The 25,303-nt window shown below is 47.2% G+C and overlaps 1 protein-coding gene across 1 annotated transcript; it reads right to left on the reverse strand.

The window, feature by feature from the left end:
* Positions 1 to 1,594: 1,594 nt before the first annotated feature.
* On the reverse strand, positions 1,595 to 14,772 carry GMNC (geminin coiled-coil domain containing). Its single transcript, XM_050964824.1, has 5 exons — positions 14,073 to 14,772; positions 12,490 to 12,667; positions 10,630 to 10,715; positions 7,944 to 8,060; positions 1,595 to 6,566 (listed from the first exon to the last, which is right to left on the reverse strand). Exons 1-5 carry the CDS (start codon positions 14,073 to 14,075, stop codon positions 5,919 to 5,921), a joined length of 1,032 nt encoding a protein of 343 aa, XP_050820781.1. The 5' UTR covers positions 14,076 to 14,772; the 3' UTR covers positions 1,595 to 5,918.
* Between the last annotated feature and the right edge of the window lie 10,531 nt (positions 14,773 to 25,303).

The following is a 25,303-nucleotide window of genomic DNA, read 5'->3' on the forward strand; positions in this document are numbered from 1 at the left end:
TTGGAAGGGACCTCAGGAGGTATCTAGTCCAACCTCCTGCTCAAAGCAGGACCAATCCCCAACTAAATCACTGGTGTTAGACTGTGTGTTCTTCACCTAATGCTACGTTCAAAAGCGGCTGTTAGAATCTCCATTGCTTTTATCAAACAGACCTTCCTATTGTCTACAAATGGGATTTTCAAAAAAGCCTAAATCCCATGGAAATTCAGTGCCTATTTAATTTTACACTCTGGTTCTCATGCCCTGGCACAATGCTGGTATGCTGGGGTTGCAAACATTGCATTGAAATGTTTATTACTGAAATAATTAAATGATGTACAGTAAAGAAGCCAGATGAATGACTTGGGGGATGGAGTCATAGGTGAATCACACCTCATCCTATAAATGATTCCTAGGCTATCCAAGGCCTATGGCTGGAGGAGATGTAGCTGGCTGCAGTCCAAGATTGGACTGAGATGTCTGTTTAAGACTCAAATATAACTTCTAGAGGGCACGAGGGGTTAAAGCTGAGGACTCAATATGTGTCTTCTTGATGAACAATAAAGGAGTTCACATTCCAGAGAAATGCCTCTCTCTTTGGTCCCAGTAGATGCATGGTTACTGATAAACCTGAGCAGTGCCAGATAAAGGAGTTAATAAGTAACACTGCTCTACTTCTGGGGTCAAGCATAATTGACTTACATAAGATTTGCATTTTTGACTCAAGCTTTTTATCTCTCAGCTCCAGCCTCGTAAATGATAACTTAATTCCATCTGTGATCCATCATTTCGTGATCAGTGTAAAGATTGAAAATGATGAGGATATGTATTTCATCATTTCCTAGAATGAGGAATTTTGTCTCCATGGAAATAAATTATCTGGATTAAAAATGAAGTGAGGTTATTTTAGAGAATGTCCTGGAAAATACTGGCTTGAAGGTTGCTAGAGGCTGATATCTTCTCTTAAGGCAGGTGCAGCATGGGATAGGCAGTACATTGTTCAAATGATGCATGTGAGCACAGCTCTCAAAGGACGATAAGATTAGTTTAGTATCTATGAACCAGTCAATCATTGGCCTATCTTATCAGACTGCCAGTAGAAGTACCTGTGGGAGTAGCCGTAGCTTCGTAAAGTGGATGCTTTCCCAATGGAAACTGGCAGAGACCACGTCAATTCACACTGATGCAACATGGAACCTTTCTCCAGCCTAGATCTGTGGCCCAATCTGGCATTCACTGAGCACCCAAAATTCACATTGAAAGGCCTGATTCTGTTTTCGTCCAAGGTAATAAAGTCAATGGAATGTTGCAGGGCTAGATTTTAAATGAGTGCACTTATAATTGTCACACGACTTCTTTTTTTGTGGGTGAGCATGATATTTTGTGCACATATTGTGTATGAGCACAAGTTCACTTACTGGGAGTCAGCACTTATTGTTGGCCAGCATAAGTCTTCTGTGCCACTTAAATTGGCCTTAAGTGCGTAGTCACTGTTTTGTCACGGGTGAGTTTTAAGCTACAGTATATAAATGATGGTTCGTGGGGAGCTGGGAGGAGAGGGATTTACAGCACCCAAGGGTTATTTCAGTTTTTATTAGACATAACTTATTGATGCAAATAAAATTGACTCTTACATATAATTAGAACCTCTTTTCAATCACACACATACACACAAATCATAAACATCCAAATATTAAGTGTTAAATTAATCGCTGTTTATATTATCACACATTTCTAAAGACACAGATTGGTTTTTAAATGTGCAGCTGGCATGTGTTACATTCACATAATGAAAAAAAAACACCTTCAGATAAAAAAATAAAACAAATGTTAATACAAGATGGATATCCACAGTGGGTAAAATTCACCCCTACACAAAGGGCCAGCAGCCAGTGCTTCTGGAGGAGTTAAGTCTCACTTAATCAAACCCCATTTTAAGGGCTGAACCAGAATTTAAATGGTATCTAGGCCTGCTGGCCCTTGGCAGTTAGCATTACAACAAATTTCCCCCGAAGTGTACAGCAGCTAGTGTCTCAATTTCTATTCAGTTTGATAAGAACTGGTCCCTTCATACTGGGACCAGTAAAAGCTGAGTCAATGCCAGAATCCAGAACTTCCGATTCCTACTCCCTTGCGCTAACTGCTTGATTTGCTTTTGAAACTCACAGCCTATTGTGAGAGGGAAGGACTAGCCATATTTGACAGATGGGGAATGGAGGAATGGGGTAGATTAAATGACTTTCCCAAGGACACACAGTAAGTATATAGGTTAGCCAGGGATTGCACCCAAATCTCTTGAGTAATCCCAATCCAGGCCCCTATTTACTAGGCCACCATAAACCATCAACCTTATCACAATAGGAACAATGTGTAACCCCAAATCACACTTTAATATTGAACCTGTTCTTGATTAAGTCAATGAGAGCAGGATGGGGCCCTTGGGAAATATATAATTTTTTAGAGGAACAGTAAAAGATAGATGTTCCTTAAGTCTGGCATTATGATTAACTTTCTTACAGTGGATAAGTAGTAAGCCAACTAAGGAAGAAAGACTTGTTTTTTATTATTATTAATGCTCTTGGTGTCATAGTAAATCCAAACTCTACTGCTGATGCAATTTCTAGAGGAAATATGGTTTGTTTTTGTATGAGAACTAAATGAATATTGCAAATAAAAATATTTCAGGAATATTATCTCAAATTCTTATTATCCTTTTGTGTTCACTATCTGTCAACATTCATGTCATTAAATGTAATTAGTGTAGTGGTTACAAAGAGAAAATTTCAAAGTCACATGTTGCAATATTTGCCCAAAGCACACTTTTAAATTTGCACGTGCAAGTATTTTCGCCAATCATGGAAGAGAAGCAATGCCTTGGGACTTAATCTGGTCAGTTCCCCCAGCTACCACCAGTGCCCTCAAACAGTAAATACTTAGAGAACAATCTGTGAGAAACCATTGAGTTAAAATATTGTGTGGAATAAAACTGAGAAAACTGCAGGAAAAATTGGAGAAATTATTCATTCTGAATGATTCACTCAGCTTTATAATTTATTTGTTAAATGCGAAGGGTGAAATTCATCCCTGTTCAGAGGACTGGCAAAGGTCTAGGCACCACTTAAGTTTCATTTAAACTCTATTTTGAGAGTTTAGCTGGGACTTAAGTGCTGCATAGACTCTGCAGGGGGTGAATTTCACCCCAGTGGTGTATAGTAAATAACACAGAGGAAGATAAACCCCCTGCTCCAAGAAGCAAGTGATCTATAAATATCAACAAAAGATATTAAACAGAGAGAATGACTTAATCTCTCATTTTTAATTCATTAGGGTTAAAAATCAATTATAGGATTAAAAAAGTGTTGTTTTTAATGTTGTAAAAGTCACTCAATTCTACAGCACTAAACCTCATGCAATAGAATTGCACTCTATACTCACACTGTGTAGTTGCTTTGAAATATATAAGAAATGTTCTAGCTTGAGGATTAATCCTATGGTCACATTGTCTAATTATTTTGAGCATGGCATTCAGCACACACACACAAACACACTTCATGTTAAGGAAAGGGAATTAAGCAATGAATTGTCTATACTCTGTACAACAGTAACTTTAACAACTGTACAAAGCAATCACTCAATTTGTACTTTTCTTCAACACCATCCTATACAGTCTGGGCTAGAGCTGGCTAATGTCTTGCTTATTAAAGAAAAAAAAAGGAGGAGATATTTTTTACCAGGAACAACTTTTCTGCTTTCATTTAAAATATCCCTAAGCAGCAAATTACATTGCTACAGACCAACAGTAGCCTGGCTCCTGCTCTTGCTGAAGTTGGCAAAACCTCCATTGGCTTCAATGGAAATAGCATCAAACTGCTGGAGTTTAATTCGTGCGCATTACTGCTCTGGGTTAAACATTAATTCACCTATGTTCCCTCCAATGCAAGCATTTAAACGGTTGATGCCTTATTATTTTAAAATAAGTTATGAACAAATAGAGATTTGCTTGTTGATTTAAATATCATGGGAGGAATTAGTTTAGCTCCTGAATCAGAAGCTCAAATACTGAGATTTTAAGGCACAAGAGAATATTTTGGATGAAAATAGATTTTAATCCTCAGCAATATAGAATAAAGTTGTATCTAAATTTTATATTAAAATAAGTAACTGGAGGACCTTTATTCACAGACAGCCAAGTCGCACTGAGGTCAATAGGACAACTAATGAGAGCAAGGACTGCCAGACTGGTCCCTTGTTTTTCAATGCTACCAATATTTAAGTATGAAAAAGACAAAGGGGGGTAAATTAACAAATAAGGTTTACATAAAACATGTGGTTGGTAAGTTTACTTCATGTAAGTTGACTTCATGTTGTTGTTAGTTTAATAAAAGTGCTGTGCAGTTGAATAGCACCTTGAATCCAAGGATTTTAAAGCGCTTTCCAGACAGTGATGTGTTTGGCCTCACAACCCTGGGAGATATGTGAGTGGTAGAACCTAGAATGGGACATGGAAATTGTGGTTCGCAATCAACTGCTTTAATCACTCGATGATACTATCCCTTAATTGAGGGATACATTCCCCATAGTAAGGGTACTAGAAATGCCCAATTCTGTAATTACCAACAGCAATTTCTGTAAACAAACATTTGGGCCAGTGTTGCTCCTGCGTAAAGTTGAATCCCCATACACCATCAAAAGAAACCAGAATCGAACGGTCTACATGTCATTTTCTGGAATGGAAAGCAACTGCCAAACTTCAGAAGAGTGGCTTTTACTGTCCAGAGTAGCCCTGTGAATGCAGCAGAAGCTTAGTGTGATAAGGGCTGCTCGCATGAGTAAGAGTTTCCACTAGCCCACAGCACAATATTGAAGACAGCCCAAGGAGTGTCCCTGGAAGTGACTCAGTACTAGGCAGCACGTGAACCAATGGCAGGGCCAAGAGAATATTGTGAGTGGAAGAGAATGTATCTTTCGTGGTGGCTAGTAAGGCACCAAATATATATTTTTACACACTATATAAAGCTTCTCCTGCTAATATACTGGACCGGACCCTCCGTTGATGATGTCAGTGGAATTACACCAATCGACAGCTGCTGAGGGCTTGACTCATTATCTGTATTTCCAGAGATAGTGCTAACGCATACAGCTGTCTCGCCATGGAAACAGCTTTGAAAAGCATCATGCGGTAAATTGGTTAGCTGCTTGGTTAGCACAGAAGACCCACTAGATTTGCCGTGTTGCTTGTAACTTACAAGGCAACCTGAAGGCAACAGGAGCAAATCCTGCTCATTTTTTGAGGAAGCATCCAAAAACAACAGCCATAATTGACTGTATGTAAATCAACCAAGCATTACACTAAAGGACAACAGATCAACAATTGCTTTCCTCCTATGCAATTTATGCAGCCACTGGGGGTTCCACTCTCCAGAACATCACTGATCTAACAGCCACAGAACCAGCCTTCATTCTCTGAACAAAAGGGCTGTGGCAGAGACTCTGTTCTTTAACAGTCCTCCCAGAAACCTTGCTCCAGCTCCAGGCTTCCCAGTCCAGGTAGGGGTGGTCACCAGAGTGTCAGAAACAGGAATGGTTGGGTACATTTCAGCCAGGAAGGTACAACACGGCAGAAGGGTTGTGAATAAGTGGTGGCAGATGGTCTCACAGATGTGGAGAGAGCTGAACTGAATGGAGGGCTGGTTTGTACATTTGGCCCTGTGCAGATACATTTCCAAATGGAATCTGGAGCTGTTCCTGAAAGAAGTAGGAGCGTGCAGAGGTGAATGGGTGGATGATATAATGTAGCATTCCACACAGCAGGAGATAACAGCCTGTAGGGGACGTTGCTTCTGTTCTCAGCATTAATCTCAAGTGCAAGAAAGGCTTCTGCAGTTGTGTTTGTAAACATGTCACTGATGGCAGTGCTCAGAGGTGGGGGCAAGGGGGAGTCACTCTGATTGCTTGGGGACCCAGGTAAATTTCCAGCCTCCGTCCTCCTCTCGGCGCACGAAGACCTGGCCCTGGTGGAAGGTGTGTGTTTTGACGTTGCGGTGGGGGCTCACGGAGGTTGTAAAGGCCATGTCGGTTTTGTTTGGTGACACGTCGTTGGCAAAGTAAGGCGATCCATAAGGTGGGAAAGGGGCACCGCTGGGCAGCATCGAGGAAGCACATGGTGCTGAAGAAAGTGGCTGGATGAAGGGTGAAGCCTGCTTCCCAGGAGCGGCAGTGCTGTTTATAAGAGTCATCTGATCACAGCCATAAGCAGCTATTGGGTCCTCATCATTACAATAGTCCATTGCCTCCCCATGGCTCTGGCAGTATGGGCTTTTTCCAAGTTCAGAGGACAGGGCACTGTAGTTAGCTGATAAAGACTCATCAATGGTGTTGATATCTTTCAGTCCCAGGGTTTGCAGTACCCAGGTATCCACGGGCGGAGCAGCTTGTTCTTCACAGGCAGTAAAATCACTGAGCAGGTTCCTCCTGGCTTTTGAGGGGTGAGGAGTCTCTCGAGGGGCCAGGTAACTGTCCTCTTTAAATTTCCTCTTGCCACTTCTGAGAATTGCATGTTTCTTCTGACCGTTGTGCAGCAGTAGTTTCTATACAAGACAACAGGGAAGACAGAGCAGATTAAAAGCTGATCATCCAGAGCCCCAGAAGCAACATGTTTCTGGCCACAGACTTTATCTGAACAGGTGCCTAACATCGTTCTCAGAAAGCACAGTTTATCCAGAGCTCATTTTCAGTTAGCAAACATGGATGGCACTAATTATTTTGTGCTGTACAGTTTCCGGAAACAGCTCAAACCCCTACGAGATAAGAATACAAGTGTCAACACGGCCTGAGCTTTGTTTGCTTTTTAACTCAGTAAGCCATGAAATGAAAGCTCCTGCACTGTACAGCCGTCCTCAGTACCGACCCTGCCAGCAGGATCTGATCTGGCACCTGGGGGGCTCAGTCACCTCCCATGATCTGCTCAGTCCAGAGATCCAGGACTGGGTGGGAGGGGAACATGCATATGTCTCCCATGGTTCCCAGTGAGTGGGAGGGGGGCTGGGGAGCACAGAGAAAGCCTTGGCATAAATAGCCCTGGGATCCACAGGGTGTGGGGGCTACCTCAGTGGGGAGGGGCTGAAGGGGCAAGTCCTCATACCCTTAGCGCAATTCAGGTGAGGAGAGCACCTTGGGGACTCCCTCTGCACTAACCCTTTTGACATCCTGTCAAGGATCTCAGTTTTCACTCATGCCACACGCCCAGGGGTACCACTTGCTCTGCCTGAGTAAGGACTGAACCCATCCTTAGCAATAGCACCATCAAGCTCAGCATCCCAAAGAGCTTGACAAACATTTATTAACAAAGCTCTCCCCACACCCGCCCATGGCCCCGGGGTGGCAGCTAAGTTATTAGCATTCGCATTTTGCAACTGGTGGGGCCAGGGCGCCAAAGACTAAGTGACTTGCCCAAGGACAAGGGCGAGTCAGCGGCAGAGATGCAAACAGAATGCTCCCCATTACCCATTCCCCGGTTTGTGCTTCTGCTCTCTGAACAGCTGCTTTATTGACTCCAAAGCTGATTAATGCTAAATGTCTTGCTTTCTGGGACCCTTTCAGTGTAATGAGTTCTGCTCATCGGTGAGAGGTTTGAGGGGTTACGGTTAGTCCATTGCTTCTTATAAACCCCCTCTCTCAAAGCATCATAAACCAAATCAGCTATAAATGCTAAAGATCAGGGCTGTCACACGGCTTAAGCCTGTCTACACAGGCAAGGCCGACCATGACAACACACACTATTGGTAGTGCTTTGTCACCAATCTGGTGAGCATTAGAAGGGCCTTTCCACTTGCATGCTACCTGCCCACAATGTGGCCTTTTACACCTGTGTTTATTTGCATTTGCGTATTAGGCATTTCACCTAAATGCTTCATTCCCTTCTCTCTCACAGACACATGTTTTCGTGGCAGGTTTGAACACGGTACCTTTGCCTTGTCTTCCAAACACTTAACCACGGCAGAATTCAGGTATTGTCGGAGGTTGTTATTTTCTTCATGTAACCTGGCAAGTTCCTCTTCCTTCTGTAGCAAGGTGTCTTGAAGCTGTGAAATGCAGATATCGATGAATAGACATTCCTTAGCTCTCTTGACTCTGTAACCTGATAAATTCCCTGCTCTATGGCCTGGTGCGATGTGATGATTTTGATGTTTGCTTTGTGAATTCAATCCTCAAAAATCCCTTGTCCCTGTAAAGCTAAGTGGCATGACTGTTCACGTCTCACATTTGACTTCTCCTATTCTTTAGCAAATGTTTGAAGAGATTATTTTGAAAAACTGTAACCGCAGAGGAATAATAGAGTTGTGCAGGGAAAATGAACAGCAAACAGCCCTTTAAATACACAGAGATTTTCTCACTCACAATGCTGCCAGTTTTCTTCCTTCTGCATTTCAAAGAGTACTTAAGCTTCCCTCTGGATCCCTAGCTCACTAACCTCTACCTGGCTAGAGAGAAAAGGAAGGGGTGAGAGAGCAGATTATAAACTAGACCTGGGTGCAGGCTGCAAAATTCAGATCCAGGTGTCATTATGTATATTACAGGCTTGAGCTGTATATAAATCCATGGTATGCCCACATCTTGAATACTGCATGCAGATGTGGTCGCCTCATCTCAAAAAATATATATTGGAACTGGAAAAGGTTCAGAAAAAGGCAACAAAAATAATTAGGGTGTGGAACGGCTTCCGTATGAGGAGAGATTAGTAAGACTGGGACTTTTCAGCGTGGAAAAGAGATGACTAAGGGGGGATGTAATAGAGGTCTATAAAATCATAACTGGTGTGGAGAAAGTAAACTAGGAAGTGTTATTTACTCCTTCTCATAACACAAGAACTACGGGTCACCAAATGAAATTAACAGGCAGCAGGTTTAAAACAAACAAACAGAAGTATTTCTTCACACAACACACAGTCAACCTGTGGAACTCTTTGCCACAGGATGTTGTGAAGGCCAGGACTATAACAGGGCTCCAAAAAGAACTAGCTAAGTTCATGAAGGACAGGCCCATCGATGGCTATTAGCCAGGATGGGCAGGGATGGTGTCCTTAGCCTGCTTGCCAGAAGCTGGGAATGGGCAACAGGGATATGGATCACTTGATGATTCCCTGTTCTGTTCATTCCCTCTGGTGCACCTGGTATTGGCCACTGTGGGAAGACAGGATACTGGGCTAGATTACAGAATATCAGGGTTGGAAGAGACCTCAGGAGCTCATCTAGTCCAACCCCCTACTCAAAGCAGGACCAACCCCAACTAAATCATCCCAGCCAGGGCTTTGTCAAGCTGAGCATTAAAAACCTCTAAGGATGGAGATTCCATCACCTTCCTAGGTAAACCATTCCAGTGCTTCACCACCCTCCTAGTGAAATAGTGTTTCCTAATATCCAATCTAGACCTCCCCCACTGCAACTTGAGACCATTGCTCCTTGTTCTGTCATCTGGTACCACTGAGAACAGTCTAGATCCATCCTCTTTGGAACCTCCCTTCAGGTAGTTGAAGGCTGCTATCAAATCTCACCTCACTCTTCTCTTCTGCAGACTTAACAAGCCCAGTTCCCTCAGCCTCTCCTTGTAAGTCATGTGCCCCAGCCCCCTAATCAAGATCGTCCTTTGGTCTGATCCAGTCTGGCTGTTCTTATGTTCTTCACTGCTGCCCAAGATGCAGCAGTTCACACTGCTAATTTTAGTGTGCTAGGCCAAGGAGAGCTAGTATGAATCTGTCTCCCCAGGCTGGAGGCTCGCTCCCTGCTGCAAAGCAGACACACCCCAGAAGTTTCAAATGAAGTTGGAGCCCCACTGTGCCACGTCCAGCACATATGTGACAGGCATCTCGCCCCAAAAGAGATTATGTTCTAAATAGACAAGACACATAACGGGCAAGAGAAAGGAAGTTTGTGGATATTTGGACCTAGAGTGAAATCCTGGCTCCACTGAAGTCAACGGCCAAACTTCCATTGCCTTCAGTGAGGCCAAGATTTCACCCCAAGTGTTTTGGTTCAGGGTCACTCTGTTGAGATCTAAACATTGAGCTAGGTACAAGCAGCTACAATGGGAACCGCTTAGCTTGGAGAGTTCACTGGCTCTCCAGCACTCAGGGAAAAGGAAGAAGAGCTATAGAGGTGACTTGTAATCTTGGTGCTTGGTCCTGCGAAGACTCATGCATGTGACTAACTTTGCTCAAGTGGGTACCCCCACTGCAGCCAACAGAACTAATCATGTGAGCAACCTTACACACGTGTGTAAGTCTTTGCAGCCTCAGACCCTAAAGCACTTCCCAGTGATGCCTCTGCTTTCTTGGTGGAAGCCAGCAATCTGATCCGGCGTCAAGCTGCTGGACTTGTGACATGGGCAGACAGCAATGCTGCTGCTAATTGTAGTCATTCTAATTTCACACATCAGCATAGGGAAGGAGAGAAAATAAAAGATTTCGGGCTGTCAATGTTTTCCATACTCATTGTACAGAGAAACATGGGTTTATGAATACATTCTTCTGACCCAGAGCTTTAGGCAACTGTAAAATGAAATCCTAGGAGTAGCATAAGATGGCGGGTGGAAGAACATTTTAAAACTGTAAATAAAAGTTCTGTTCTCCAGTGTGTGAGTTGTTTGAAATGTTACCTGTTTGTTTCTGTAGAGCTGGGAGGACAGCTGATCTCCTTGCCATGTGTCATCTGGAATAGTAAAATCCAAGCCACAGAACTGGTCTGGACATAAACAGACATCAAAGTGATTAAATCAAAAACCACATTTTCCAAACCACGAGTAAAATCACAATCATGTTTATTTTAATCCGTCTTGTTTACTTCATTTGAATCAAGGAAAAAGTGTACTGCTTGATAAGCAACAAAGAGGGGTCCTTTAAAAAATGGATAATAAATTAGTAAATCATCTGAGTTTGTTACAAGACACCTTTAGCGTCTGGAAGATCTTTCTCCTTGTGCTCTTTATTCTTTGTTTAAAATTCCTCTTCTTTACAAGAGGAACCAAAGCTTGGGAAAGTTGTTTGTGAGGCAGGCTGGGCCAGTGGCCAGGGCATTGTACTGGGACTCAGGACACCTGGGTTCCATTCAGGGCTCTGCTGTGACCTGGGGCAAGTCACTTCACTATCTCAGTTTCCCCCATCTTAAAAAGGTGTGAACTGACCTTCCTTTGTAAAGTGTTTTGAGATCTATGGCTAGACAGTGCTGGGTACAAGAGGTGAGTTCCCAAGAGCATTTCAAATCATGGAAGCTAGAGATGAAACAAGCAAACCTTCCTACCAAGGTAGGGACTGCAGGGACATGAACCAGGACCTCTCTGACTGAAAGCTGGATGCTCTTCTGACTGCAATTTCTATTCTGTACAGGGTCGTATCCCGCCCCATATAATCTGAGAGCTTTCCAGTGGTGTGGACAGTAGGCAACATGACTATCTTAATGTCACCTGTGGTCTATTCTCTGTCTCACCCCCTCCCCAGGGGGAAATTGTGCAGTGCAGTTCCCAGGAAGCCTGGTCACAGAATCCCTCCTTTGTTATACAGCTCTGCTAAAATCAAAACTATGGCCCAGGGTGTACAATTATTAATGATTATTACTAGTAGTGGGTTACATTCTGGTAGCATCCATGGGCCTCAGATGAGATCAGGGTTACGGTGTGCTAGGTGCTGTTTAAAAACAGAGTGAAAGACAGCCTCTGCCTCAAAGAGCTTGCAGCTTAACTAGCCTAGACAGACAAAGGGTGGGGAAAAGCAAGGATTGCGACCCCCATTTTACAGATGCAGAAACTGAGGCACAGATGCCCAACTCCTCAAAGGCTCTTAGGTGCCTAATTCCCATTGATTCCCGTGGGAGTTAGGCACCGAAGTACCTTTGAGGAGGCGGGCCTGTGGGACTAAGGGATGGACCCCAGGTCATACAGGGAGTCTATGGCAGAACTGGGACTGAAATCCCACGAGTCCCCCTCCACTGCGGGAACCTCGGGGGGATCGTGTCTCTCTGGAAAAGACAAACAGAAGCTGGTGCTGCACGGAGAACATCTCCCGGGAGCTGCCTGCACAGTAGCCCTGACTGAGGGCCAGTGTCCCTGGCGGCTCAGCCCGCAGAGTCAGCTCCGCCAGCCGCCCCCCGGCAAAGCCAGGCCCGCTCCTCCCCGCGCCGCCGTGTAGACACAGCGCAGGAATCGCTACCAGCGCGCTGGGAGGGGGCGGCCGGGGATCCGCCGGGCCCAGGGAAGCCTTGACCCCACTCTGCAACGCGGATGGCTCCGGGGTAAGCTCGGAGGAGAACACCGTTAAGCGCCCTCTCTCCAGGGTACAAGCCCCCAGCTCTGGGCAGCGGAGCGGGGCACGGCCCCCTCCCTCCACACGCACGATCCAGGGTGCATACAACGGTGGGGACCTGCCCTTCCTTCCCCAGCGTGGTCAGCTGCGCTCCAGCTGGGGCGTTCATCCCCCCCGCGGCATCCTCGCAGGCAGGGCAGCCACGGAGCAGCGGAGCTTACCCGGAGCCTGTCCTTCTGCTGGGCTCTCGCTGGTGTTGTCCGGGAGACCAGAAGCCCAGAACGAAACCCAAGTCTCCTTGGAAACATCAACACTGGCTGCTGACGCTGAGTCGGAACAGGGGCAATCCTGGCCCTGGCCCCCTCCAAAGTGCGGCTCTTGGCAGGAAAGAATGGTGCTCTGTGAAGGGAAGACAAGGCGCGGGGCGGGGAGAGGGAAAGGCAGAGACAGGAGAAATTAGAGACCTGGATACAAACCAGAGCGGAGCAGCTCGCTCGGGGCTGGGGCTCGATCCCCCCCGTGTCATCTCCAGCGGTGAAACCCAGTTTGGAACCAGGGGGGAGAGGCCAGAGCCTCGGCCGCTCGCTGGGTTCTCAAAGGCAGGAGACATCGCCTAGGTCGAGGAAGGGTTTCCCGGGTCCCGCTGCATCCTTGGGGGGCGGGGGTTCTGATTAAACAGTGTCACAGCCACCAGGGCCTGATAGGAGAGAGGTGCTTAGAGGTGGCAAAACCATGAGCTGCGAGCATCCTTAGTCAGCTCCTCCGCCCTGCCCCGGCTTTCCCGGAGCTCTCTGCTATGCTCCTGAGCTCGGTCAAAGCTCACTCACCTCTCTGCTCAACCCACAGCTCCCCAGACACTGGGCGGCTGCGCCCTGCGGTGTCTCCTCTGCCCTCTCCTCCCACCCAAGCTGCTGATCCTCAAGGATGATTCTCCCCCAGATATCCTAGGCTCAAAGGGGCCCAGGCACTGACACTTGGGAAGACCCATGCTGCAGCCAACGTCTAAGGTTTGCCCAGAGCCGCCAAGCAGCCTGTTGCGGATGCAGGGGGAGTGTGACCCAGCCTGGAGCCCAAACCACCTTTGCTAGATGCTGCGATCAAAGCCTGTTAGCCTCCGTGTATATTCCCCTCCCCAGCTTTGCCACCAGTGATTCCCTGTGCGCCCATCGATCCCTTCCTCCAGCATATTAACACGCAGGGTCACCTCTGAACGAGAGACAGAAATCAGACCGAATGCACTCCCCCTCCTAGGCTGCTACCTCGGAGTCCATCGCGGTGTGACCTGCAGTTCCAGCACACACCTCAGCTCCAGCATCCAGGCACTAAGCAAAGGTATGCGGGAGAGCGACACTCATTCGCTTCAATTCCTTTGGAAACACTTCGGCTGTTTAAAAGCAGCAAGCGATCCAGACCTATCTTGAGAGTCATTGGCTATGACTGTCTTCCAACCGTCTACACAAAGCTAGGAGAAGCACAGCCAGCCTGTGCCCTGTCTCTGCACGTTTGCAGAGGTCCCACTGATCAGGAAAAGTCAGGGTTCGTTTCTGGAAGTGTGTCCCCCCAAATAAACCAAACCTGCTGCAAGTGAGAACTCTTTGCAACGCAATGACAAAACTCAGATCCTTGAAAATGACCCCTCACAGCTATGGAAAAGCAAAGCTGCAGTCTGGGTTTCCAGGTACAGAGTAAGCCTCCTCACTACCAACCTTAAACAAACAGGGCACAAAATATATTGCAAACCCTCAAGGCAAAATACCAGGTTTTCCCCCGACTGCAGGTCGAGAGAGATCCAAAGAACACTTACCATTTTAGTGGCAGAGTGAGATGCAAGGCTTGGGAGCACGTTTCCTCTTAAAGCCCCAGCGAGCTTTAATTGGCTTTGGAGGGGGAAAAGACAGGGGAGGCGAGTTCTAATCTAAAGGAGCTTCCAGTGACGCCTCAGAGCTTTCTTGAATCCAGCAATCTGATTTGGTGTAAAGCTGTCAAACTTGTGACGTGAATAAACAGCAAACTTGCTGAAATCAAAGTCATTCTGGTCTCACAAATCATCATAAGGAAGGAGAGGGAAAAAGAAAGAAAAAGAAATGTATAGGCTACAGAGAGCTGGTGTGTCTGAGATTCCTTCCAAGAAAATCACACAGATTTACGAAGGCATCACACTGTTAGGGCAGAGGTGAGGTAGCTGGTGATGTATTTCGTTTTATTTTTAACCCTATTTAGCAATTATAAAGCCCAGCAGAAAACTGAGAGGCAACTCATCAAACTTGTCAAGGTTGGGAAGAGAATGCTCATTGGATTTACTCATTATGGGGTCAGGAGCTAGCAAAGGAGACTCAAGGCAGTTTTATCCACATCTCGGAGGAGCAAAGCCTGGTTTGCAGAACAGAAGAGGCTGTGATGACAAGCTTTTCAGTTACTTGTTTTATTGGGAATTACTCTGCTTCCAGACCCCCGGCTTCCAGAAACAGATTTGAGTATTAAATAAACGAGGTAGGGACTGAAGGGGTTACCTATCTACTGTGCATTATAGTATCTCTGTCGAGGACATACGTGTGGGTATAAACAAATATAAATGAAATCAAATTTCCATGGTGATTACAATCCCTAAATAGGCTTGTCTTGTAGAACAAAAACCCTTCACTGGGGTCTGTTTTTGTATAGGATAAGGGGCTGGTGTGAAATGAGGCTAATAGCAGAGCAGTTGTTCCATCAAGATCCTGCCTCCTGCCATGGGCAGATCTATAAAAAGGCAGGTAACCTGACCTGGCTGTGCACACAATCCGCAGCCAGCACATGGGAAGGTGGGAGCAGGCTGGCATATGGAATGTTCTTCCCTTTCCCCCCTGGAGGATGCTTGGTGCCCTAACCCATTAGCAAGGCTCAGTGACACTGAAAACCAAGGGGGCGATTTCCCTTCCATCCTCTCCTAACCGACCTGTTCTCTAAGCCGAATTGCCAGCTCAGGAGAAACGATGGCATGAAAGAATCACGCTAAAAAGGGCTCGCCGTTCTGCGGGGCGGTTCATGGCCACAGGGGTTTGCTTACACCCCTAGGTACCCCAATGAGTCTCTCGGCCATAAGGGATTTAACAGCCTCGCTTAGCCCGGGCCTGCCCCGCCGTGTCCCCGGGGCAGCTGCCGAGGCAGGAGCACGCAAGCGGGACAGGCTGCGGGGGCCGCTTTGGAGGCGTGCGCCAGGCAGAGCCCAGCGTGGCCCCGGGAGCACCCCGAGCGCCTCCTGGCGGGGGCTGTTTGTGCGGCTCCTGTATCGGGGGCGGCCCGCCGCCGCGTGTGCTCGGCGCTGCTCGCAGCCCCACCGCGGGCAGCTCGGCCCCGAGCAGGGCCCGCGCCAGGCCGGCCGCTCTGGGCCCCGAGCCGGGCGGCGCTCGGCCCCAGCCGCGCCGGGTCCCGCTGCTGCGGGGCGGCAGCGCCCTGCAGGGCCGGGCCGGGCCGGGCCGAGCCGAGCCGGGCCGAGCCGGGCGAGCCCGCCGAGCCGCCCAGGCAGGGCCCGAGGCAGCTTGAGACAGCGGCCATGTTGGGCCTCCCCAAAAAACCACACACGCGGGGGAGTTGAAAGGTCACGGCAACGTCATCACCTTGCGCCCAGCTGGGGGGGAGTCCTGGAGCTGCCCCTCCCCCCACTTGCAGCAGCAGCTGGTGCCCAGCCCCCGGGCAGAGCCGGGCCGCCCCCCCCCCCCGCAGCCTGCAGTGCAAGGGCCCAGCCCCCCTCCCATGCACAGGGGGCTCAGAGCTGGGGGGGGCAGAGGTAGGCCCAGCCCCCCCCTTCCTACACAGGGGGCTCAGAGCTGAGGGGGCAGAGGTAGGCCTAGCCCCCCCCACATGCACAGTGGGCTCAGAGCTGGGGGGGGCAGAGGTAGGCCTAGCCTCCCCTCACATGCACAGGGGGCTCAGAGCTGGGAGGGGGGGGCAGCAGAGGTAGAGAGACCAGGCAGTAGGTGTGAAAAATAAGGACTTTTTTGGGGGGGTGGGGAGGAGGTATAGTTGCATATATAAGACAAAGCCCCCAGTATTGGGCCGGTTTAGGGAATATAAGGCTGTCTGGTCCCCCTAGGCAGCGATGTGGTGATGCTCCCCGTCCATGCTGGCAGGGGGCTAGCTAGGTAGCCGGATAGGTGTAAATGGCTGAGATGGAGCAAGTGTGAGAGCGAGGTTAGCAACATATCTGTTGGGCTGTCGCTAGGACTGTGCCTATAACTGCACCTCCCACACCTTCAGAGGATGCACAAACATGTTCAGACATGCAACAAGAACCCGCTGGGTGCTGCCCTATACCTTGGTCTGGCTGAGAAAGAAACCATGCAGGGCGGTGCCAACATGCCTCAGATGGGTGACCTGTGCGACGTGGCGGTGATGACCCACACCTTCCGCCTCCTGACATGCCCAGACCCAACAGCGAGGAGCATCGCAAAGGAGTCCATACGGGTTATGGTCAGGAAACACATCCCCAAGGCCCCTTCCGAGCGGGACATTGCCACTTACCTCAGCGACTCCCTGGAGGCTGAGTTTGGGAGAGAGGGGGAAGACCTATCCTCTCTCTGGTCCCGCGCTCGCAACGCCTCAAGACGCCTGGGTAAGAGGATCAGCTGCTGCTGGAAGTGGTGCAAGGACCGCCGGGAGCTGCCACGCTTAAAGACCTCGGTCCACACCGTCGGCACCCCGACCATCAGAGCCATACTAGAAAGGTCCCTGAAAGACACCATCCGCTACCACTACACTGAGAACCTCAAGCGGAAGCCGGACCACGGCAAGGTGTTCGAGGTGTCCAGAAAGTGGGACGCCAGTAACCACTTCCTCCCCGGGGGCAGCTTCACCAGGTTCGCCGACTGGTGGTTCATCCACAGGGCCCAACTCAACTGCGTTCCCCTCAACGGAGCCATCCGCCACGGCAGCCGGGACAAGCTCTGCAGGAAGTGCGGCTATGTGAACGAGACCCTGTCGCACGTCCTGTGTGGATGCAAGCAGCACTCTGGAGCCTGGCGGCACCGCCACAGCACCATCCAGAACCGACCAGTGAAAGCCATCCCACCGTCCCTGGGGAAGATCACCATCGACTCCACCATCCCCGGGACAGACAGCCTACTGCGACCCGACATCGTCGTGATGGACGCAGAAAAGAAGAACGCCCTCCTGGTAGACGTCACGGTGCCTTTCGAAAACCGGTCACCTGCCTTCCACGAGGCCCGAGCACGGAAGGAGTCGAAGTATGCCCCGCTGGCTGAGACCCTGAGAGCCCAGGGCTACGAAGTCCAGGTACATGCCCTGATCATGGGAGCCCTGGGCTCATGGGACACCTGCAACGAGCCGGTTCTGAGAGCAAGTGGGGTCGGTCGACGCTACGCCCGGCTCATGAGACAGCTCATGGTGTCCGACACCATCAGGTGGTCCAGAGACATTTATACCGAGCACATCACCAGACACCGCCAATACCACACTGAGTAATTGAGACAGCCGACCAGGGAAATAACCCACTTCCTTCCCTGAGGGACCAAGGGATGCACCCCACCTGTGTACCTGTCCGCTCCACCGATACTGACTTGGACTCCTTATTCATTCCATGAGTGGCGAACCCGAGCCCACTTATTCACTGACACTTTAAAAACCCTTGCACCCCAATCTGGGTCTATGCCGGTTATGCGATATGTATGTATCTTTTCATCCTTGCAAATGATATCTGTAACCCCCATAACCCAAGCCTGACCCCAGATGTCCAGTACCTTCCCTCTCAACCTGTGTATATTTCATTTCAAACATTTCCTGTAACTCAGCAAGAAATATTAGGAAATCCTCACATAGGAACACGTGTTAGGGGTGGGTTATTGATATGAACGTGACATGGGCCTTCTAGACACAGAGAAATCTCTTCCAACGACTGCATCATCCTGCCAAGTTGCTTGTCTGTATCCAGCTTTCTTCTGGCATTATTTGCACATACACTGGTCTTTTTAAATAGAAAGGCAGAGGCACAAGGGAGACCTGTTTATCAAAAGCGCAGCAGGAAAAGAGAGCAATAATCTTTTGCTGTCTCCTGACTTTTTTACCGCTTTCCCCTCCACTCCCATTATACTCAACCCCAAGCTGTTCAAAGAGCAGCATGCAATAGAAAAATAGAGAGGCTAATCCTCTAGAAATAACTGTCTGAGGAGGAAGGAGATGAGGGACCCAAAATATACTGCCCTTTATGGGTTTCGTGTGAGGCCTTACATCTTGACCCTAAGGCGCGAGTCTGGGCAAGCACTTCCACACCCTACGCAATACAAGCAAAGGCAGGGGCTTTAAGGTTATCTGTGTGCGTGTGAGGAAGGATTTAAACCTTTGTGTAATTAGCTGGAAAAAGGAGCCGCACTCCATTCATAACAGTGGGCAGTAATAATAATGAAAACCTCGATTTTTCCAATATCAGGCTTCAGGCAGCATTTTCCCCTGTTGCTTTGGGGTTTTGTCCTCACATAAGTAAGTAAAGACAAACCCCACAATATTCTCATGGTGAGGCCCTGTCGGTAGAGCACAGAACTGGGAGACAGGACTCCTGCATTCTGTCAGGGAGTGAACGGAGCCAAGTCACATTACCTCCCTGGGCCACAGTTTCCGCACGTGTTCATTGAGGATAATGCTTTTCTTTATAAAGGGTTTTGAGTTCCAATAGTGGAAAGCCCTATATAAGCACTCGGAATTATTACAAATTCCAGATTGTTTTCTGAGATGTCAGCCTAGGGATTTTAGATCACCAAAAAGCAAGTACTGTTTGGTTTTTAATTTGAGCCTCGGAGAGAGAAGTTAGTCTCACAAAAGGATGTATTGATTTTATGAATAAAGTTGTCTGAAAAGCTTCAGGTTCCATTAGCAGCTCCACAGCAACATTATATGCAGTAAAAATGAAGAAAGATCATTCCTGCTAACAAATTATTTTATTATGATCTAAGGAAATAAAAATACAGGAATGCTTGGTTAGCAGAACTTTTAAGAATCTGTGAAGTCAGTGCTAAGTCTTTTTCTTATTAGAATTAAAGTTCAAGGGTGAAAATATGACCCCACTGAAGTCAATGGCAAAACTCCCACTGACTTCACTGAGGCCAGGATTTCATCTTAAATTTTATAAGTGCTCAACTCCAGGATTTTAAGAGCATTTCTGGAACAGGCTTATTTGCAAAATTCCTACGTGTTGTCCCTATCATTCCATTATTCTCCAGTAAACTGTGGATAGGTCAGTAAACTAGGACTCAGGAGAGCTGGGTTCTAGTCTTGACTCTGCTGCTGACCTGCTAGGTGGTCTTAGACAAATTAGGTAATGACTCTGCCTCAGTTTCCCCATCTGTAAAATGGGGATAATAATCCTGGCCTCCTTTGTAAAGGGATTTGAGATCTACTCATGAAAAGCACTAGATAATAGCTAAGCCTTATTGTCATATGATCACTCTGGCACTAATCCTGCTTGGGTCTTTTTGATTTACTTCATATTTGTGTGTAAGCAGCTCTAAGGCTGCACTCAGTCTGTTGTGAACTGACTCCCAGAAGGAATGTCAGCAGTGACGGTATTCCAGGGAACACACGCTGAAATAACAGCACAATCCACGGCACATTGAAAGGGCACCATTGTGCAAAAAATGAAAATAAATATAAGGGGCCTAATTCACCAGTTGCTCCAGTTTGACACCAATGTAAATGCATTGCTTTCCAGGCCGAATTCTGGTCTAGATTATTGCATCCTGCCATGCCTAAAATCTCATCTTCACTAAACCTTCTAAACCGCGCTTTAGTGTTGCTGTTAAAAAGCTGCTGCGTTCCACCTCCGATGTGGCTGTATTTCGGTGGTGAGTGAATGATTGCTTCACATGTACAAGCCTGGGATCAGATCCACACAGGCAGACTCTGGCACGCACTTGGAGCTCCACTGAGTGCAGTGAGGCAAAGGTGCACCTTGATAAATCTGGGAGCCATCATTTGTAAAGAGGCATCCTAAAGTCCTAGAAATCCATAGAAATCTATGTTCTAATTATTATCTGAACCTGCTATCGCATGGACCATAGCCACTCACTGGTCCATGAAATCAGAAGGATGTTTTTTGGGATCTCTGGCAGTTCACAATAAACATATTTTATTTATTTTCATTGATAAAAGGCTGCTAGCCAACCATGCTCTCAGTGCTTCTGTGACCCAGTGTTCCCTTTCCCATGTGAAGCAGCGACTTGGCTGTTTATCAAATATTTGGAGGCAAAAAGATTAAAATGCAAAAATGTGAAATTGTATCTATTTGTGGCCTTACCAGCAAGTTCTCTGAGCCCAGCACTTTCCTTAACTTCAACATGAGCAGGATTGGGCCCTTCAAATCTACTTACCAGAGGAAATTCCATGTATTCCCCTAAACCCCAGCTCCAGTCTTGAAATTAAGACATGATCTAAATAAATAACTTTTTAAAGTGCTCATCCTATCCTGCAGGCGACAAAACATAACATGGCCCAAATAGAAATCCAGCAAATAACACTCACTACACACCCGAAATCAACCAACAGACCAACCAAAGTTCATGTAAAAATACATCATCTTCAAGCATACCAGCCTTCAGCCAAGCATACCAGTTAGATATAATGCTTTGTGGTGACTTTGTGTTTCCATACTTGTTCAGTTCACAGTGGGTCAAATCCGGGAATGAGTTTGGCATTATGTTGATTTATTAGTGATGGGTTGGTACACTTGGCTGAGGGTTGGTATGTTTGGGGAAGATGATGTACTTTGTTGGTTGATTGGTTGGTTAATTTGTTGTATGTAATGGATGTTATTTGTTGGATTTGTATGGGAGATGTCACTCACTCACTCATGCCCATCACCCCAATAGGGGTATGGGCCGCCAACCACAGACCTCCAGAGTCCTCTATCCCGGGCCATTCGCTCTAGCTAGTTCCAGGTATAGCCCATTTTTTTGCTATCAGCCTGAAGGTCGCGTCTCCAGGTGTTTCTTGGACGGCCTCTTTTCCGCTTGCCTTGGGGGTTCCACCGCAGTGCCTGTCTGGTGATGTTAGTTGACGGCTTACGTAATGTATGTCCTATCCAACCCCACCTTCTCCTTCTGATTTCTTCCTCTGCTGGGAGTTGACAGGTCCTCTCCAAGAGGTGGATGTTACTGATGGTGTCTGGCCAGCGGATCTGGAGAATCCTTCTGAGGCAGCTATTAATGAAGGTCTGGATCTTCCTGATGGTTGTTTTGATTGTCCTCCAGGTTTCAGCTCCATACAGTAGGACTGATTTCACATTGGAGTTGAACAGTCAAATTTTTATTGCCAAAGACAGCTCTCTGGAGCTCCAGATGTTCTTGAGCTGTAAGAAGACTGCTCTTGCGTTACCAATCCTTACTTTGTTGTCTGCGTCTGTGCCACCCTGCTGGTCGATGATGCTACCTAGGTAGGTGAAGGACTGCACTTCTTCCAGGCAGCTTCCATTCAGTGTGACTGGGTCATTGCTGATGGAGTTAATCCTAAGGATCTTGGTCTTGTCCTTGTGAATGTTGAGGCCAACCTGTGATGACATGGCTGCCACTACGTTGGTCTTCTCTTGCATCTGCTGTTTACTGTGCAAAAGGAGTGCAAGGTCATCAGCAAAGTCCAGGTCATCAAGCTGGAAGCTGTTAGTAAGCTGCCTTCCATGGATCACTCTACAGTGTATACCATCATATGAGTTCTTGATCAGGTTGACCACCTTTGCTGGGATGCCGTAGTGCCGAAGGAGCTTCCAGAGGGTCTCTCGATCCACGCTATCGAACGCTTTCTCATAATCAACAAAGTTGATGTACAACGAGGAGTTCCACTCCACAGACTGCTCAACTATGATGCGAAGCATTGCTATCTGGTCTGTGCATGTTCTATTCTGCCAAAAACCTGCCTGTTCATCTCGTAGCTGTGGATCGACGGCATCCTTCATTCTCTCTAAGAGGACTCTGTTGAAGACCTTCCCTGGCACCGACAGGAGCGTGATTCCTCTATAATTGGCACAGTTGCTAAGATCTCCTTTCTTGGGGATTTTGACGAGATATCCCTCTTTCCAGTCTACCGGAATCACTTCTTCTTCCCATATCTTCTCAAAGAGGGGGTACAGCATTTCCACTGAAGCATCCAGGTCTGCTTTCAGGGCCTCTGCTGGGATGTCATCAGGTTCAGCCACCTTCCTATTCTTCATCATGGTGATAGCTTTTCTGATCTCATCTCTGGTTGGTTTATTGCAATTAATTGGGAGGTCCTCGTTAGCTGAGTTGATATCTGGTAGATTTGGTGGTGCTGGTCTGTTCAGGAGTTCCTCAAAGTGCTCCGCCCATCTGTTCATCTGTTGTTCTATTCCTGTTATAGACTTTCCCTGCTTGTCTTTAACGGGACGTTCTGGCTTGCTGAACTTTCCAGACAGTCGCTTGGTAGTATCATACAGCTGTTTCATATTACCGCTGTATGCTGCCTGCTCCGCTTCTGCTGCCAGTTCATCCACATACTCTCTCTTGTCCTTCCTGATATTCCTCTTCACTGCTCTATGGGCTTCAGCATACTCTTTTTGAGCTTTGGCCTTTGCTGCTCTAGTCCTGCTGTTATTGACTGCTGCCTTCTTCTTCTTTCTGTCTTCTATCTTGATCAAGGTCTCTGCTGTGATCCACTCTTTCTGCTGGTATTTCTTAATTACAAGCACTTCCTGGCATACTGACCTAAGTGTCTCTCTCACTTTCTGCCATCTGTTTAGTACACCGTCTTCCTCTTCCTCAGACCGATCCTGTAATACTGAAAACTTGTTCTTCAGCCTCAGTCCAAAATCTTCCTTGGTCTTATGGTCCTTCAGAAGGCTGACGTTGTACTTCACTCTTCTGTCTGACGCGTCTATCCAGTTCTTTTTCAGCTTCAGCTTCAATCTGGCCACCACTAAGTGATGGTCGGATGCCGCGTCTGCTCCTCTTCTAACTCTAATGTCCTGCAAGGATCTTCTGAACTTCTTGCTAATGCAGACATGATCCATCTGATTTTCTGTCATGCCTGCTGATGATACCCAGGTACTCTTGTGGATCCGCTTGTGAGGAAAGATGCTACCTCCTATGACCAGGTTGATAAGTGCACACAGATCCACAAATCTCTCCCCATTCTCACTCATCTCTCCCAGAGCGTGGGTCCCCATGACTTATTTGTATCCTGTGTTGTTGGCAAGTCCAATTTTGGCACTAAAGTCTCCCATAAGGATGATGATGTCTTTGTCTGGGAGAATCTCTAATATTTTCTGGAGTCTGTTATAAAAATAATCTTTGTCCTCCTCTTCGCTGTCACTAGTTGGAGCGTAGCGCTGAACAACATTCATCTTAATCCTCTTCATTTTAGTTCTGAAGGATGCTGTGATGATCCTGGGACCATGTGCCTCCCAACCAATCAGTGCTCTCTGTGCCTGCTTGGACAACATGAAGGGTACTCCCTGTGTGTGGGGTGCATCACTCTCTTCATGTCCTGAATACAGCAACAGCTCTCCTGTCAACAGTCGTCTCTGTCCCGCTTGCGTCCATCTTGTCTCGCTAATGCCTAATAGGGTCAGGTTGTTGCTCCTCATCTCTGCTGCAACCTGCGCCGTCTTTCCTGACTCGTACATGGTCCTCACATTCCATGTGTCTATGGTAATCCTCCTGCTTGCAAGAAGGGTAATCGGCTTAGTGCCTTCCTCACGGCTTTTACCACCCAGCGTCATGCATCTTCGAGTTGAAGACCCTTCTTTTTCCAGGGTAAAAGTCTCTGTTGTCTCTATTGTTGGCGTTTCTGTAGCAGGTTGATTTTTTACGAGGTGGAGTTGCTAGCCCCATGCCCAACCCTCCTCCTTTATCCTGACTTGGGACAGGCAGATGGCCCCAAAGGACCTCTCTGGTGGAGTTTATGGGAGATGTGTTGTGTCATTTTTTTTTTTTTACCTACAGGGTAGGATGGGCCCTTTTAAAAAGTGATTTATAAATCAAAAGAAATAAGAATAATGACTATTTGAAATAATATCTGGAGATTTTGAATGAACTTTGAATTACTTGGACTTCTCCCAACTCTGTTAGGAAGGTGGTGACATATGGCAGCAATTCCCAACCAGGGGTCCGAGGCCCTTTGGGGGGCTGTGAGCAGGTTTCAGGGGGTCCACCAAGCAGGGCCAGCAATAGACTCACTGGGGCCCAGGGCACAAAGCCAAAGCCCCACCACTCTGAGCCCAACCAACCTGGCTTCAGGCTGAAGCCTGAGCAGCTTAGCTTTGCGAGGCCCCTTGTGGCTTGGGGCCCTGGGCAGTTGCCCTGCTTGCTACTCTCTAATGCTACTCACAGCTTTTACATGAAGATAAACAGTTGTTGTGGCACAGGTGGGCCATGGAGTTTCTATAGCATGTTAAGGAGACCTCAGAAAGAAAAAAATTGAGAACCCCAGCCATATGGTAAGTTTTCGGAAAGTTATTTTCCCCTTGATTTACAATCATTTTTCACATGTAACCTCTGACAATGAGAGCATGAGAGAATCATCACCTCCATATACAACTAGACTAAAGTGTGATTTCTAGATTTATGGGAACTTCATTCCTTTTAGAAGCTGAAAATCACGTAATGTGGCATTATAAGAATAGTATTCCCTAAACTAGCAGCAAAATCTCAGATTTAACCTGATATATTGGATTTATGATATTATATGTGAATGAGATCCATACAGATAAAACACATTGAACTGACTCGTATGTGTGTGCACCATTGCCTTCTACTGGGTGGAATGGGACCTGCTCACCAGTGTGTCATAGATCCTGTATTGCTTACAGCTAATTATTAATGAACGCTCCCACAGTTCAGGTATCAGGAGTTTGTAATTGTGACTTTTGGCACTGGAAGTTTTGAGTTCTCTCCCTACACTAATATATATGTGCTTTGCTTGGTATTGCACAAGACACAAAACTGGGTGACTGGGCAAGAAAATGGCAGATTAAATTCAGTTAATAAATGCAAAGTCATGCGCATTGGAAAACACAGTGCCAGCTATACATATCAAATGATG

Source organism: Gopherus flavomarginatus, chromosome 8, assembly GCF_025201925.1.
Source record: "Gopherus flavomarginatus isolate rGopFla2 chromosome 8, rGopFla2.mat.asm, whole genome shotgun sequence".
In the NCBI taxonomy this organism is placed as follows: Eukaryota; Metazoa; Chordata; order Testudines; family Testudinidae; genus Gopherus; species Gopherus flavomarginatus.